This window comes from Elephas maximus, chromosome 4 (genome assembly GCF_024166365.1).
Source record: "Elephas maximus indicus isolate mEleMax1 chromosome 4, mEleMax1 primary haplotype, whole genome shotgun sequence".
Taxonomy (NCBI): domain Eukaryota; kingdom Metazoa; phylum Chordata; class Mammalia; order Proboscidea; family Elephantidae; genus Elephas; species Elephas maximus.
The window spans coordinates 162,057,635-162,073,847 of record NC_064822.1 but is presented as its reverse complement, the minus strand read 5'-3'; the positions used below and the strand labels follow the sequence as shown (position 1 = coordinate 162,073,847).

The 16,213-nt window shown below is 36.5% G+C and overlaps 1 protein-coding gene across 4 annotated transcripts in view; it reads right to left on the bottom strand.

Annotated features, from left to right (window-relative positions):
- The window catches only part of CFAP54 (cilia and flagella associated protein 54), a 499,063-nt gene that overhangs the window by 331,012 nt on the left and 151,838 nt on the right, over positions 1-16,213 (bottom strand). For all 4 annotated transcript variants that reach the window (XM_049884120.1, XM_049884121.1, XM_049884122.1 and 1 more), the window contains 5 exons: positions 16,006-16,120; positions 13,919-14,008; positions 12,961-13,087; positions 1,662-1,776; positions 1,205-1,302 (listed from right to left, as the gene is read on the bottom strand). In XM_049884120.1, the coding sequence (XP_049740077.1) occupies positions 1,205-1,302; positions 1,662-1,776; positions 12,961-13,087; positions 13,919-14,008; positions 16,006-16,120 (545 nt within the window). The remainder of the gene's footprint in view (positions 1-1,204; positions 1,303-1,661; positions 1,777-12,960; positions 13,088-13,918; positions 14,009-16,005; positions 16,121-16,213) is intronic.

The following is a 16,213-nucleotide window of genomic DNA, read 5'->3' as shown; positions in this document are numbered from 1 at the left end:
AATCTGCTTTGTAAACTTTCACCTAAGGCACACACACACACACACACACACACACAAAAGACATAAGAGCCAGGTAGAAAGGGTTCCTGCTGGCCAAATCTGCAACACTTTGAGAATCAAAATAAATAATAATAATTTTAATTTAAGGACCCTAAAAGGAGTTCTGGTGGCACAACGGTCAGTGTTCAACTGCTAACTGAAAGGTTGGCAGTTCAAACTCACCCAGCGGCTTTGTGGGAGAAGGACCTAGAGATCTGCTCCTGTAAAGATTACATCTAAAAAACCCTATGAGTCAGTTCTACTTTGTCACATGAGGTCGCTATGAGTCAAAATCGGCTCGACTTGATGGCACCTAACAACAACAAAGGTGCTGCTGCCTTTGGACTTCTCTAACCCAGACTCCCCATCCTGCTGCTGGAGGACCTCGCCTAAGGTGCATGTAAGCTTCCTCAGCCCCTTTCTCCTCTTCTCTGGGAGCTTTCCTGCCCTCTTCCCCTTCTAGTGATTCCTCTGGAAGACCTCCTGCTGCAAGGAATCCCCTGCTCACAGCTGTCCATGCATCAGCCCCAATAAATAGCTTGCTGTGCAATGCTATCACATGATCACATTTCTTTTCTTGATCAGATCCAAATTTCCTCAAAATCACTAAAACCACGATAAACCAAAAACACAGCTGTCAAGTTGATTCCAACTTATGGCGACCCCATGTATGTCAGAATAGAACTCTGCTCCATAGGGTATTCAATGGCTAATTTTTTAGAAGTAGATTGTCAGGCCTTTCTTCTAAGGTGCGTTTGGTGGGCTTGAACCTCCAACCTTTCAGTTAGCAGCCAAGCGCTTAACCGTTTGCACCACCCAGGGGCCCTATGACTACAATAAAGAGGTTTAAAATGTATGAACAAGAACAGTAGGTCCACTAATAATTAACAATAATTAACTGATCACCCTATCCAAACTGCTGCCATCCCCACCACACCCCAGGCCAATTATAGCATATTATCCTGTTCATTTACTTCATAAAATGTATCACGATTTTAAATTATTTTGTTTATTTTTGTCTTCACTGTGTTCTCTCTCATTTATCTGTAAGCTCCTTGAGGGCAATGAACTTTATCTGTCTAGTCCACCAATGTATCCCTCATGCCCAAAATAATGCCCAACACATAGTCACCCTCAAGTAAACATTTGTTGGATTAATTAATACCTGTCCTGTTCCAACATTTCAGATATAGATGGATTTTTGGAAAAGAATTCTCTTAGAGTTTCCCTTCTTTTATGTTTTTTTCTTGGCACATCTGAAACCTTAATAAAAGAAATAACAAAAATGTTACAAACTAAATTTAAACTTTGACCACAATATTGCAATATATTCATACCCTTATGCTTATCTTATGACATTGAAACACAGTGGTTTCTTTATTCCTTCCAATTAAAATTACTATCAAAAGTAACAGAAGTACCACTATAGACGAAAAGTCTGATTATAATTATATCCATACAGTAACTTCAGAATTGAAAAGTACTGTTTAATTATAAAATTATGCTTGTTTTCATTTCCTTCTGTTTCATATTAAAATAAACTAAAATGCAGTTAAATCACCTCTAGATATGTGAATCTCTTAATTCATGAGCTTAAAATCTGAAATTCATATGAAACTTACTTTTCCAATCTCCATTACTACAGCTTTGAATTTCTTAACAGGTTTGCTTGACTTTTTATTCAAAGTACTTTCCCTGAATTTCATTTTTTTTACTCCAAGTAGGGACTCATTCCTCCTAATAAAAAAATATAATAAAATCAGTCAAAAGGATTTGCAAAAACTTGCAGACCTACCTCAAAGTAACAGATCCTTAAAGACTGTTGTCACTGAAACTATGTAGGAACTATGTCCAAAATTGCTTGTGTTCTGTGTGTAAGTTAGATTGTGATAGCTCTGTCATCAAAGAATAGCTGGCCTCTTAAAAGAGAAAAATGTAAACCATACCATAAAATGGAATGAGAACTGATATATCTATGGGAAAAGGAGGAGCAGTCAAAGGCATGATATGGGAGGAAAAGAGCTGGTCTTAGGAATAAGGCAACCTGAGTATCTCCCTTTACAACTGAGAACACTACATAAGAGTGATCTAGACAAGCTATCTTGCTTCCAACAACCTAAGTCTCTTTGGTTCCATCATGTATAGGCTCCTAGCCACTATCCACTTCTAAATGCCAATAGGAATTAAGCTTCTTAGATGCTGACTAAACTTTACCTGCCTTCAATAACCTGCAGGGGTTTTTAACCTTATTTCCTTAACTTCCCATGGACCTCTGTGGTAACTTGGCTTCTTCTCCAACTACTGCAGTCTTCCATTTTCCCTCTATTGATGCTTACCAAGTTAGTTTCCTGGAATTGATATATTTCCTGAAATTTGTATTTCTTTTGGCAAGTACTTGCCAGGTACAGCAAAACTCTCCTAAAAAAATGATAAGTGGGATCTAAAAACTTAAAATGCATAAAATGCAGGGTCACATCATGGCAAGGAAAATGAAATGAGTAAGCCTGGATAACTGGTTCAAGGAATTGGGGTATATGATTCAAATTTAACTTAGTCCCAGCAGCGATTTGCTTCTTGCTTCAACCTTGGTAAGATGACCCTGGATTCTGTGGTTGCTGGGACTTCAGCCTAACTGCAGCAATTCCAAGAATCTCCCAATTAATTGGCATTTATTTTGGCAAATGTTTTGGCTGCCTAAACTAGGAAGCTTGGACCACTGATAACTGGGGATCCAGGATCCATTCTTTGTTCCTTGCATCCTGAGCCTGTTGCTTTCCAACCAGCTTTGTCATTTTCTATGCTCTCCCTCTCCCCTAACCCCCACAGAAAACCAAAAGTTTGGCTTATCACCATTTGAGAATGAAGCTGAATATAATACTGAAGCTAATCAACAATAATTATATTTAATTTTTCATTGGCAGCACATCTTCATAGGGGTTTTCTGCATATTATCCATTTCTTTATTTTCAGCACTTTCATCATTTTGTTTTACGTATCTCTATGGTTGTTGTTAGTTGCCATCGAGCTGGCTCTTGACTCATGGCAATCTTATGTATTACAGAACAAAAGGCTGCCAGGTCTATGCCACCTCCATGACCACTGGTATGTTTGAGTCCATTGCTGCGGCTATTGTGTCAATCCATCTGATGGAGAGTTTCCCTTGTTTTTGCTCAATGTCATCATTCCGAACAAGGCCACGGGCTGACTGCAAAACAGACTATTAATTACTCATATGCAAATTCAAGTTGAAACTGAAGAAAATTAGAACAAGTTCATGAGACTCAAAGTACAACCTTGAGTATATCCCACCTGAATTTAAAGACCATCTCAAGAATAGATTTGATGCATTGAACACTGAGAGAAGACCAAAAGAGTTGTGGAAGGACATCATATATGAAGAAAGCAAGAGGTCATTAAAAAGACAGGAAAGAAACAAGACCAAAATGGATGTCAGAAGAGACTGAAATCTGCTCTTGAACATCAAGTAGCTAAAGCCAAAGGGAGAAATGATGATGTAAAGAGTTGAACAGAAGATTACAAAGGGCAGCTCAAGAAGACAAAGTATTATAATGACATGTGCAAAGAGCTGGAGATGGAAAACCAAAAGGGAAGGACATGCTCAGCATTTCTCAAGCTGAAAGAGCTGAAGAAAAAATTCAAGCCTCAAGTTGCAATATTGAAGGATTCTATGGGGAAAATATTAAATGACTCAGGAAGCTTTTTTTCAGGAAGCATCAAAAGAAGATGGAAGGAATACACAGAGTCATTATACCAAAAAGCACTGGTCGACATTCAACCATTTCAGGAGGTACCGTATGAGCAGCAACCAATGATACTGAAGGAAGAAGTCCAAGCTGCTCTGAAGGCATTGGCGAAAAAGAAGGCTTCAGGAATTGATGGAATACCAATTGAGATGTTTCAGCAAACAGATGCAGGGCTGGAAGTACTCGCTCATCTATGTCAAGAAATTTGGAAGACAGCTACCTGGCCAACTAACTGGAAGGGATCTATTTATGCCTAGTCCCAAGAAAGGTGATCCAACCAAATACGGAAATTATCAAACAATATCACACGCAAGTAAAATTTTGCTGAAGATCATTCAAAAGCGGTTGCAGCAGTATATCGACAGGGAACTGCCAGATATTCAAGACGGGTTAAGAAGAGGACATGGAACCAGCGATATCCTTGCTGATGTCAGATGGATCCTGGCTGAAAGCAGAGAATACCAGAAAGATATTTACCTGTGTTTTATTGATTATGCAAAAGCATTTGACTGTGTGGATTATAACAAATTATGAATAACATTGTGAAGAATGGGAATTCCAGAACACTTCACTGTGCTCATGAGGTACCTGTACCTAGATCAAGAGGCGGTTGTTTGAATAGAACAAGGGGATACCAGGTGATTTAAAATCAGAAAGGTGGGCATCAGAGTTATATCCTTTCACCATGCCTATTCAATCTGTATGCTAAGCAAATAATCTTAGAAGCTGGACTATACAAAGAAGAACAGGGCATCAGGACTGGAGGAAGACTCATTGACAACCTGCGCTATGCAGCTGACACAACCTTGCTTACTGAAAGTGAAGAGGACTTGAAGCACTTACTGGGGAAGATCAAAGACCACAGCCTTCAGTATGGATTACACCTCAACATAAAGAAAACAAAAATCCTCACAACTGGACCAGTAAGAAACACCATTATAAACAAGGAAAAGATTGAAGTTGTCAAGAATTTCATTTTACTTGGATCCACAATCAACAGCCACGGAAGCAGCAGTCAAGAAATCAAAAGACGTGTCGCGTTGGGCAAATCTGCTGCAAAGGACCTCTTTAAAGTGCTGAAAAGTGAAGATGTCGCCTTGAAGACTAAAGTGCGCCTGACCCAAGCCATGGTGTTTTCAATCACCTCCTATGCAAGTGAAAGTTGGACAATCAATTAGGAAGACTGAAGAAGAATTGTCACCTTTGAATTATGTTGGAGAAAAATATTGAATATACCATGGACTGCCAAGAGAACATCTGACTTGGAAGAAGTATAACCAGAGTGCTCCTTAGAAGCAAGGTTGGCAAGACTACACCTCACATACTTTGGACACTTTAGTCAGAAAGGATCAGCCCCTGGAGAAGGACATTATGCTTGGTAAAGTAGAAGGTCAGTGAAAAAGAGGAAGACCCTCAATGAGATGGATTGACACAGTGGCTATAACAATGGGCTTAAGCATAACAACGATTATGAGGATAGCACAGGACTGGGCAGTGTTTCATTCTGTTATATATAGGGTCGCTATGAGTTGGAATTGGCTCTATGTCACCTAACAACAACAACTACTTTACCAACCATAATGTCCTTTTCTAGAGATTAGTCTTTCCTGATGACGCAGGCTGAAGTCTTGTCATCCTCACTTTTAAGGAGCATTCTGCTTATATTTCTTCTACAGCTGGTTTTTTCATTCTTATGGCAGTCCATGGTATATTCTTCACCAACATCACAATTTAAATGCATCAATTCTTCTTCTGTCTTCCTTTTTCACTGTCCAGCTTTCACATACATATGAGGCAACTGATAAGACCATGGCTTGGATCAGACACATCATAGGTTCTTGCTGTTGTTAGGTGCCATCGAGTCAGTTCTGACTCATATCGACCTTATGTACAAGAGAACCAAATACTGCCCAGTCCTGAGGCCATTCTCACAACTGTTGCTATGTTTAAGCCTGTTGTTGCAGCCACTGTGTCAATTCATCCTGTTGAGGGTCTTCCTCTTTTTCGCTGACCACTTTACCAAGCATGATGTCCTTCTCCAGGGACTGGTCCCTCCTGATAACATGTACAAAATATGTGAGATGAAGCTCGCCATCCTCGCTTCTAGGGAGCATTAAATGTGGTAAACCACATTTAACTCCATTTTTAAAATCTAGTCTGAGTTTAACCCATTTATATTTACTTTGATTACTCAATGTTTAGATTTTTTTTCTACCATATTATTTAGCATTTTACATTTTTCATGTCTTCTCTTCATCCCTTTTTTCTTCTTGTCTTCCTTTCAATTTATACTTTTGTTTACTTATGGTTGTCCCTCGGTATCCACAGGGGGATTTGTTCCAGGACCCCCACAGATTCCAAAATGCTCAAGTCCCTTATATAAAATGATGTAGTATTTGCATATAACCTATGCATATCCCTCCCATCCCCCATATACTTTAAATCATCTCTAGATTACTTACAATACCAAACACAATGTAAATGCTATATAAATAATTCTTAACGCTTACACGTAACATTTAATGCTTTTTTAGTCTTTGCAAGCACTTTATCTTGAAACAGAGAAACTATTTTTGTCATCTTAGGGCAGCACTATCACTTTTACATATTTCAGCTTCTTTTTGCTTTATTGTATGAATGCTTAATTCATTCTTGTCAATTTTACAGCCCACTTCAGCAAGCAACATGCCGCTTTTCAAAAGATCTAAGATTTTCATTTTCTCGTCCAGAGATAGCACTTTATGCTCCCTCTTAGCCTTTGAGGGATTGCTTTGACCACTTCATTGTTTTCAGGAGCCTTTTTTTTTTTTTTTTCACAGAAACAAAGAGTGGACATAAATAGTGGACAAACAAGACACAGGCAAACAATGCTCAAACAATGAGTGTCCGAGACAGGCAGGATCTGTGAAATGGCAGAAGGCTACAGTAGGGTACGCCTGCAACATCATTGCATTTGTGTGGATTCAGCACAGTGCTCATCGCGCAGCAAATTCAAGTTTTGCTTTTTGGAACTTTCTTTTTATTTTCCAAATATTTTTCATCAGTGGTTCGTTGAATCTGTGGATGTAGAACCCACAGATACAGAGGGCCTTCACTCTCCTTGACTCCTAGAAGTCAAACATTCTATTTGTAGCATAAAATTTTAATGGTTATTCATAAATTTTTACCACGCATATTTAATTTAAAATTTTCTAAAAATAGCTAAAGCTAATCAGTATCTCTATCCTTCTACAGATCAGGATACTAATCAGTATATCCTTCTACAGATCAGGATACCCATTAAAAATAGTAATTCCCTCTTAATGCTGGCTGCTCTTTTTACCTCTGTATTATTATTATTTGTTCTACAGTGTCTTTCATTTTTATGTTTGCAACAGGAAACTGTGGTCTCCTGTATCAGAAGTCAATAGTTTAGAATTCTCTTTTCTAGACTATTATTATGGTTTACTTTAAAATATGTCTCCTCTGATTTCAGGCACATTGTCACCACCCATTTAGATATAACTAAACCTATATCCCAAGGATCGATGCTCTTCTCCAGCTTGAGATTTACATGCTTGAATTCACTGTATACTTGGTTAATGTACTTGCTCAGATAGAAAATATGAATAGTACACTCTTTGAGGACATGTCTGAAAATATCTGCTTTTTTTTCCCCAACAAATAATCTCGTCAGTGTATAAGATTCTTGGATGCTCTTCCTTTTCTTTAGTCTGTAGACAATGATCTACTTCTAGCTTCTAGTGCAGGAAATAAGAAATCTAGTGCTAATCTGATCCTGTTTTGTTTTTAAGAGACTTGTTCTTTCAATCTGATTACTTGTAAAATCTTCTCTTTACACTTGGAATTTCTCCACAATATATATAGGTATATGTCTTCTTTCATCAATTTAGCGAGCTCTTTCAATAGTTGTTGCATGCCATGGAGTCGATTCTGATTCATAGCAACGCTATAGGACAGAGTAGAACTGCTTCGTAGGATTTCCAAGGAGCAGCTGGTGGATTTGAACTGCCGACTTTTGGCTAGTAGCCTGAGCTCTGAGCCACTTCACCACCAGGGCTCCTATAGAGCAAGGTTCAAATAGTCACCTCAAGAATATTTTCTTCAATTATTTCTTGAATTATTATTTCCTCAATGGTCCTTCTTCTCCTGGAACTCCCACTTATTGGCTATTAGGTCTACTGGATTTCTTGCCCATATCTCTTATCTTTACTATGTTGTATGACATTTCTTTCTCTTGATCTTTCAGAGCACAATTTGCTACTTAACATTGATTATGCTCTTTTTTAGTTTATCTATTGAATGTTTAAATATAGAAATAATATTTCTTCATTCCCAGAAAAGGCTTTTTGGTTGAGTATGACTGCTCTAATTTCTGTAATTTTAGTCTCCTTGGAAATTTCATTACTTTCCTTGAAAGTTCTCTTCCATTTCTTTCATTAATTTTCTCTAACAGGAGCCAACTTTACCAAGAGTTTAGCTTGGCCTTCCACCTCATGTTCTTAAGATGAGTTGGATTTTTTTTTTTTCCTTGCTAATGAACCATATGAAGCCCTTGTGGTGCAGTGGTTAAGAGCTCGGCTGCTAACTAAAAGGTCGGCAGTTTGAATTCATCAGCCACTCTTTGGAAGCCCTATGGGGTAGCTCTATTCTGTCCTACAGAGTCACTATAAGTCGGAATTAACTCGATGGCAACAGGTTTGGCTTTTTGGTAATGAACCACATAGGCCAGAATGCTGGATTGTTTTAAGAGTGGAAAATCAGCAGATTCTTGTGAGCAAGTAGAAAATGATCTGGCAATATTTTATCCTCTACTGAGTCACAGAGAGAAAGTCCTCTGCTCCTAGGTTTCTCACAGTGCATGCAGCAGTCCTTTCTCATTTCCACAGATGAGAAGCATTTAAGCCTACCTGTCTGTGCAGTTCCCCTCTAGGTGTACTGGAGTCTGCAGTTTTGGTCAATATCTTCAGCCTACAAAGCTTGAAACAGCCCTTCTCTGAGGGATCCCAGGCTTGTGATGGATAGTTCACTTCAGAAGTCCATGAAATCATAATTTTTTCCCTGAGCCTCACAACCACAAATTTCTGGCTCTATTATGAGCCTTCTATCACTCCTGAAACCAGGGAAAATGAATTCCTTGAACTCAATATCACTTCTGGAAAGCCAAGTGGAACTATCAGAAATTCACTATCCAGGCTCCACCAGAACGCTGGTCCTAGTTGCTGTGTTATTCTAGGAACAGATGGGAAGGAAAGGTCATGAATGTACACTTGGGCTACCATTTTCCCTCTTAGCATTCTCTCCTCTATGCTCTGCAGCAACTCATGCACTGAATAAGTTAAACTCCTGCACATCCTAGACCGCTTCTCAGAATGCTTCCTCCCAGCTCTGACTGACTGCTTTTTATTTTGTTTATGATGTGTCTTAATAAATGACATTTTTAAATTTTTATGTGGTCAATGTTATTGACCTTTTATTCCATGGCTTATTCACTGCTTTTGTTACTTATACTAGATTCCTGTTTCTGTACTCAGTTGAATCCCATTGGCTGTCTGCCTGTTATTTCACAAGCATGACTCTGTTATACTTTATCTAAATCCCTCCTTTTGTGCTCTTTTTCAAAAATTTGTTACGTATTTTTTATTATGCCAACCTATACTACATAAACTAATCAATTGAAACTTTTATTGGAATTGCATTAAACCAACAAATTAATTTGAAGACTATAGAAAACTTTACAATATTCATTCTACCCATTGAGTAACGTACTACATCTCTCCATTCACTACTATTCTTTTTTTTTTTTTAATTTATTAGTAAAGATGTTTGGTCTTCTTATTAGCCTAAGTCCTTCACAATTCCTGATAATTTTAATCCTATGCTCCATAGAAATTGGATCATTTTTCCATTATACTTTCTAATTGATACAGGAAACCTATTGATTTTGCATCTAACCATCCTATAGAATTCTCTTATTAGTTCATAGTTTTCAGTTCATTATCTTGAGCTTAAGTTAAAAAAAATAAGTATTTGCAAATACTGATAATATTATCTCCACTTTCAAAGCCTTTTTGAAACCCTATTATGCAATAATCATCTAAGTTCTAGTTCCAATTTCTGTTTCTTCTCTTAATGCGCTGGCCAGAACTTTCAGAACAATGTTAAATTATAGAAGAAATAGCAGGTGTCCTTGTTGTAAGAGCTGATGTTAACAGAAAATATTCTTCTAATCCTAATTTGCAGGAACGGCTGCTAAATTTCATCACACGACTTTTTATCACTAAAGACTCTTTTGACCAGCAGTGACAATTACATTAATAGATTTTCTAATATATTTGCATCAAGAATACATTTCCACTGCCAAACTTACATGCTAGTATTTTGTTTTGGATCTTTGCTTCTGTATACTGCTACGTAAGATTGATCCATAATTTTCCATCTTTTTACTCTCTTTTTTCTTTTTAATCATATTCTGTTACCAGATTCAGCTTTGTTAAATTAACTAAGAAAGTTTACAGCTTCTTCCAGGCTCAGAAGTAGCTTCGTGTAAAAGAGAAATTATTTTTTCTTAAAAATATGAAAGAACTACCCTAAAAATTACCTCTGCTATCCAAATTTTATTACTACTTAAATCTATTCTTATAAATTTTCCAGATAATCATCACTTTCAGCTAATTTTCAAATTCATTAGCATTAAATTGTACATACTATTATCTTATCCTCTTCCAAATTTATGATTATTTTCTCCTTGGATTACTTGTATTTCTTTTTCTTACTATTATGTTGTGTGCCATTGAGTTGATTCCAACTCATAGCGAACCTATAGGACAGAGCAGAACTAGAGCTGCTCCATAGGTTTCCAAGGCTGTAAACCTTTACGGAAGTAGACTGCCACATCTTTCTCTCACTAAGCTACTGGTGGGTTCAAACCCCTGACCTTTTGATAGCAGCCAATCACTTAACTATTGTGCCACCTGGGCTCCTTTTTTCTTATTATAATGGCCATAAATTTACCTAATTTATTCATGTTTTCAAAGAACCAGCTCTAGCAAGAACAACAGGACTACGCTGAAACCACTTTATAATTGATAACTTCGGCTTTTATTTTTGTTTCCTTCTTTCTGCTTTCTTCTTTTTTTTTAATTTCTTATGTACACTCTTAATTTAATTTTGCTTTTCTTGTTTGGTAATAGAAGTTTCTAAAGCTAATAATCTACCTCTAAAAGTTACTTTGGGTACATTTGATATGTAGGGTTTCTCATTACCATTATTTTCAAAAGGGTCTATACTTTCAGTTAGATTTCTTTTTCAATCCTATAATTACTTAAGCCAGGACTTTATTGTGTTATAAAATTTCAGCTTTATTACAGTGCAAGAGAGTGTTGCCTTTGCAAATTTATTCTGGGTAGTTTACTGAGCTTTACTTTGCTGTTTACATGTAATTTTTTTTTTAAGTTCATGAGTGCTTTAAAGGTGTTTAGTCTAGACTGTGTCTATTAAATTGATCTTATTAATTATATTATGTACCTCTTCAATGTCCTTTTTTAAAAATCTTTTTTAATGTGGCATATTAAACTCTCTGAATATTATTATGCTTCTGTAAAATCGACTCGACGGCACAGGGTTCTGTAAAATCAGCCTTCTTTTTTCAGCAGTTATTCCCATATATTTTGTTTTTTTGTGATGTAGAACACAAAAGTTCATGAAATATCTTCATTGTGATTTATAAGCATTACTGGTAGAATCACCTACTTTGAACAGGAATAAGGTGGCATACGCGACGAATACAATTATCCTTTAAATTTTACAGGACAATCGATAGTTCATTTGGAAAAATAACTAAAATTTAATCCAAATCCCCATGCCAAAATAAGTTCCGTATTGATTAAAGCATTAAATTTAAATCATGAAACCATAAAATTGGAAGAAAATACAGATCAATATGCTTATTGCAGTATGAGAAAAAAGTTTATGTTCAAAAACATGGTAGGCATGTGCAAAGAAAAAGAAAATAGATATTATTATCAAAGGAGAAATCAAGATATTGAATCTGTATTCCCTGGCTTGGTAGAGGGCATCCTAAAAGATCTCAGCTTTGAAAACTGAAATTATTACCTTTCTGTTAAATTCAGTTATACTCTACTCAGTTTCCAGCCTTATGTTTTTGTGATTACACCATTATTGAATGCTTTGAATCCACTTACTCTGTTTTCCTCTTTGAGAATATCTATTATTCTTGGGTTAGAACTCCACAGTCAGCCCTCCAAATTTCTCTGCACACTGGAAGTGTCTCTGATTTTCTTGAGTATCAAGTATATTATTTACAGCTCCCAAACATCTGATTTTGGCTATGATTTTTTTTTAAATTAGTGAAACTCTCTAATTCTGACCAATTCCCTTATTGCCATAGCCTGCCTCATTTAACAGAAACAATTTCCTCTTCTATCATTTGAAAATAAGAAGCACATATTTTCTAAGCTTTCATTCTAGTAAGTGAAATGCCCATTATAGGAAGAATATTTTCCTATATGTTTTTAGGGGAATGCTTCTCTTCTCTTTTCCTGCTACTTTTTAAAATAGATTTCATGTTACTGATGTTTACTGTTATTAAAATAGGATACATAGATCTCATTTTTGAAAGAAGAACCCAGTTGTCAGAAAAAAAAGCTGGATTTATCCTGGTAGCTCTCACGATAGGCATGAGACACGAGACTACTTCAATGTTCTTTGGAGGCAAAGAGAATCATTCAGTCCTAGAGAAGAAGGATAGCTTTAAGTCTTACTATTTCTATTTGAGGAATGCCCCATTCACATAAATGGAAATTCCAAGGAATGGTCCCTCTTTTGTGGTCTCTGTTTGCTACTGTAGAGGAATTAGAACAACAGGGTAAGTGACCAAAACTGGATTAAAAATCCCATGTGAGAGGGAGCTGATGGCCTGCAGGTGATATTATCCATCCTGATTCTGTAGAAAAGAGGCCTAATCTATTTTCTGTGAGAAATCTGAAGTGCTCTATTATTTCACTTGTATAAAAATTTTTATGTTTGTTTATTTATTTACACAGAAAGACATAAAACTTCACAATTCTTCAAGTGATCATTTGACTTCCACCCTCCTTATGTATCTTAATGTTTGTAAAACTGACAATACTAGTACCTTTTCAAGTAGTCATGGACAGGAGTTGTTATCTCCACTATAATGTGAAATTTTTCATCATTCATGCATTTTAGCATAACTTGTGTAAAGAATTCCAGGAATCGAGGTCTCTGCTTAAATTTCATAACTGTAAAAACAAGGAATTTCACTTACCAATACAGTTTTGGTGCTGAAAGGTTACTTACTAGTACTAATGGACATTTTGTTCCAACAGGCAAGTTAAATTAACTTGCTTTTTATATTTCTCACTTTTAAAATATATATATAGGTATAAATGTGCTGTAAACTATTGCTTTTCTAAGCTCAAGTATTTCCTTATGGTCAATTTTTCATTTATTTTCCAAATATCTCAATGTTGAGAAAGTTTTCATAACAGTTGCCTCTAAAATATGATTCCCTGGGGGAAAAATGACTGATAAATATTAGAATAGTAGTTATTCTAGTTTTTATTACATTTCACTCTGGATTAAGCAATAATGTTGTTGTTTTCTTCATACCCGTTGCCATCGAGTCAATTCTGACTCACAGCAACCCTATAGGACAGAGTAGAATTGCCCCATAGAGCTGCCAAGGACACCTGGTGGATTTGAACTGCCGGCCTTTTGGTTAGCAGCTGTAGCACTTAAACATTACACAACCAGGGTTTCCATTTTCTTCATAGCTAAACTTGAAGATCACCAAAGCATTTTCAGTCTACTAGTTTTTGTAAGTTTCATTATAACACTGTTTACTACCAAAATAGGCCACCATCAAGATTCTGTCTTCCCAGACATAAATCAGGTACTCATTCAGGTCTCTTTCATTACTTGGCAATAAGATTCTGCATTATTCTGAATGGGTAAGAACCCAAAATCTTCCACTAGGTGACATTTTTAAGCAGGCAACAACAAAATCCACAGAATTAATGATCTTTAATACTAAGTCAAATGAATAGCAGATGTACATTCAGGTCACCTACCTTCTTTCACAGAGCCTTTGACTGACCAGTTCAAAACTATAGGGTAGAGAAATATAGGGTCCTCTGCTCCTGTGAGTTCAGTTCCAACATCTAAGTTTAAAAAAAAAAAAAAAAAATTTAGTAAGTTGTAGGTTCTGTGTAACATGAATAACCAAAAACAAAAATTCTTTGTTTGGGGGAGGGAGGGGTGGGGATGAAAAATAAGAAAATATTCAAGTATCCATTCTAAATTATGTGCCTTAAAATATCAATTATACTATCATACTTTGGGTGATAAAAAGAATTTAATAATCTCAATTATTGTCCTATCATTTTTACCTTAAAAGCTACGAAGTCCACCATCAAATAGGTAGAGAATTTAGAGAGCATGATTCTCTCTTGTTCAACAGCCATCATAATGCAGCAAACCCCAGACCCAAAAACTTACCAATTATATGTAACTCCATTTTAATAAAATCATCTTTGAGAGGCAATGACGTATGGAATGATGAGCAGCACAGCCAGCCAGTGGGGCTGACTGTGCTGCCCTGACAGGTTCTAACCCCGACACTTATTAGTTACCAGGTCTTGGGAAAGTACTCGGTTTCTCTGTGCCTCAGAGTCCTTACCTTTAAAATGGAGATAATAATAATACCTTCCTTATACGGTTGTATATATAATTGGTTGTATATACGGGTTCTATGAATTTTAATATGTAAAAACACCTAAAATAGTGCCTGTCATATAAAAAGCACTATACAAAACCATTATTTTTTATTTTTGTTGTTATTGAATCTACCATTTTGCTAGTAACATTACATTGTGCTTCTTTATAAAATGCCAATTTTTATTAATATTGTCAAAATTAATCATTCAAATCTCTAGAACATCCAGAACACTTTATATTTTAAGGAATGGTATTTTTATATGTAACAAGACAATTACAACTTGCTCAAAATTCAGTTCACTGCTTATGGGAATAATGCACCCAATACCACCAAGTCGATTCCAACTCATAGTGACCCTACAGGGCAGAGTAGAACTGCCTCATAGGGTTTCCAAGGAGCAGCTGTTGGATTTGAACTGCTGACCTCTTGGTTAGCAGATGAGCTCTTAACCACTGCAGCACCAAAGCTCCAATGGAAATAATAGTTTTGGATTCAATTCATAATTCAGCTTGAAGCAGGAATAGAACACATTGAAAGCGAGAGAGAGATACAAGTTAGGGAACCCAAAAGATTAGGACCACCAAGATATGACTGAGCCACACAGCAGGAGAGGTAAGGTAGGGACATGGAATTCCATAATTGTGGCTAATTCCACAAAGACTGTGGGGCCGAGCAGAGCCTCCTACTTGGGAGAAATCTGGGTACTCTCTTATTCTACTAGAAGATCTGAAGCATTTGCTTTTAAAAAACGTGATGATACTTCTTGCCAGAAAGTAAATCAACTTTCTAAGCAGCTTTCCAAACTCCAAACTCCCAATTATTGTTTTATCATATCAGTCCATTTTGAAATTACTACAGCTACTATCTCTAGAGAAAACCCTAATTCAAACCACTTGCACATTGACACCCCTCACTGTCCTTTTATTTCTCAGCTGCATTTTTTGCCTTCAGAGTAGTGGTTCTCAACCAGGGCACAATTCCCCCACCTGGGGCAATATTTGTCTCCCAGTTATGACACTTGGTTGTCACAACTGGGAGTGGGGGTACTACAGACATCTAGTGGGTAGAGGCCAGGGATGCTGCTCGACATCCTACAATGCCCAGAACAATCCCCCACAATAAAGAATTATCTCGCCCAAAGTGACAACAGTGCCAAGGTTGAGAAACATGCTTTAGACTCAGAAGACTTCGGCTCAAGCCCAAGTCAGCTGTGTAATCCTAAATGAATCACTGAATCTTTATGAGCTACATCTGTAAAAAGTGGCTAACAATTCCTTATTAACAGGGCATTGTTAAGATTAATGACATAAAGCAAAAGTATTGTGTAAAATTTAAAGGGCTTACCGAATGTTAATCTCATCTTAATCCTTTTAACCAAATATTTTCTAGTCTTAAAAAACATAATGCTAAACAGAAGTATACAGAAAACAAAATAACTACATTGCTTTGTCAGTCTGAGTAGGTGTGTCTCCAATAACGCCAGCTGTTCGTTTATTTTTTCAGGCACTACTATCTGCTGTGGCTTCTTAGTCTTTAAACACTTCTTAGAAGAGCCCTAGAAACATTGGTTAAATGTCAATACATACTTCAATAAATTTTAACAACTGTCATATTCAAATGACATTTTTTAATCCGTTTTTATACTTTC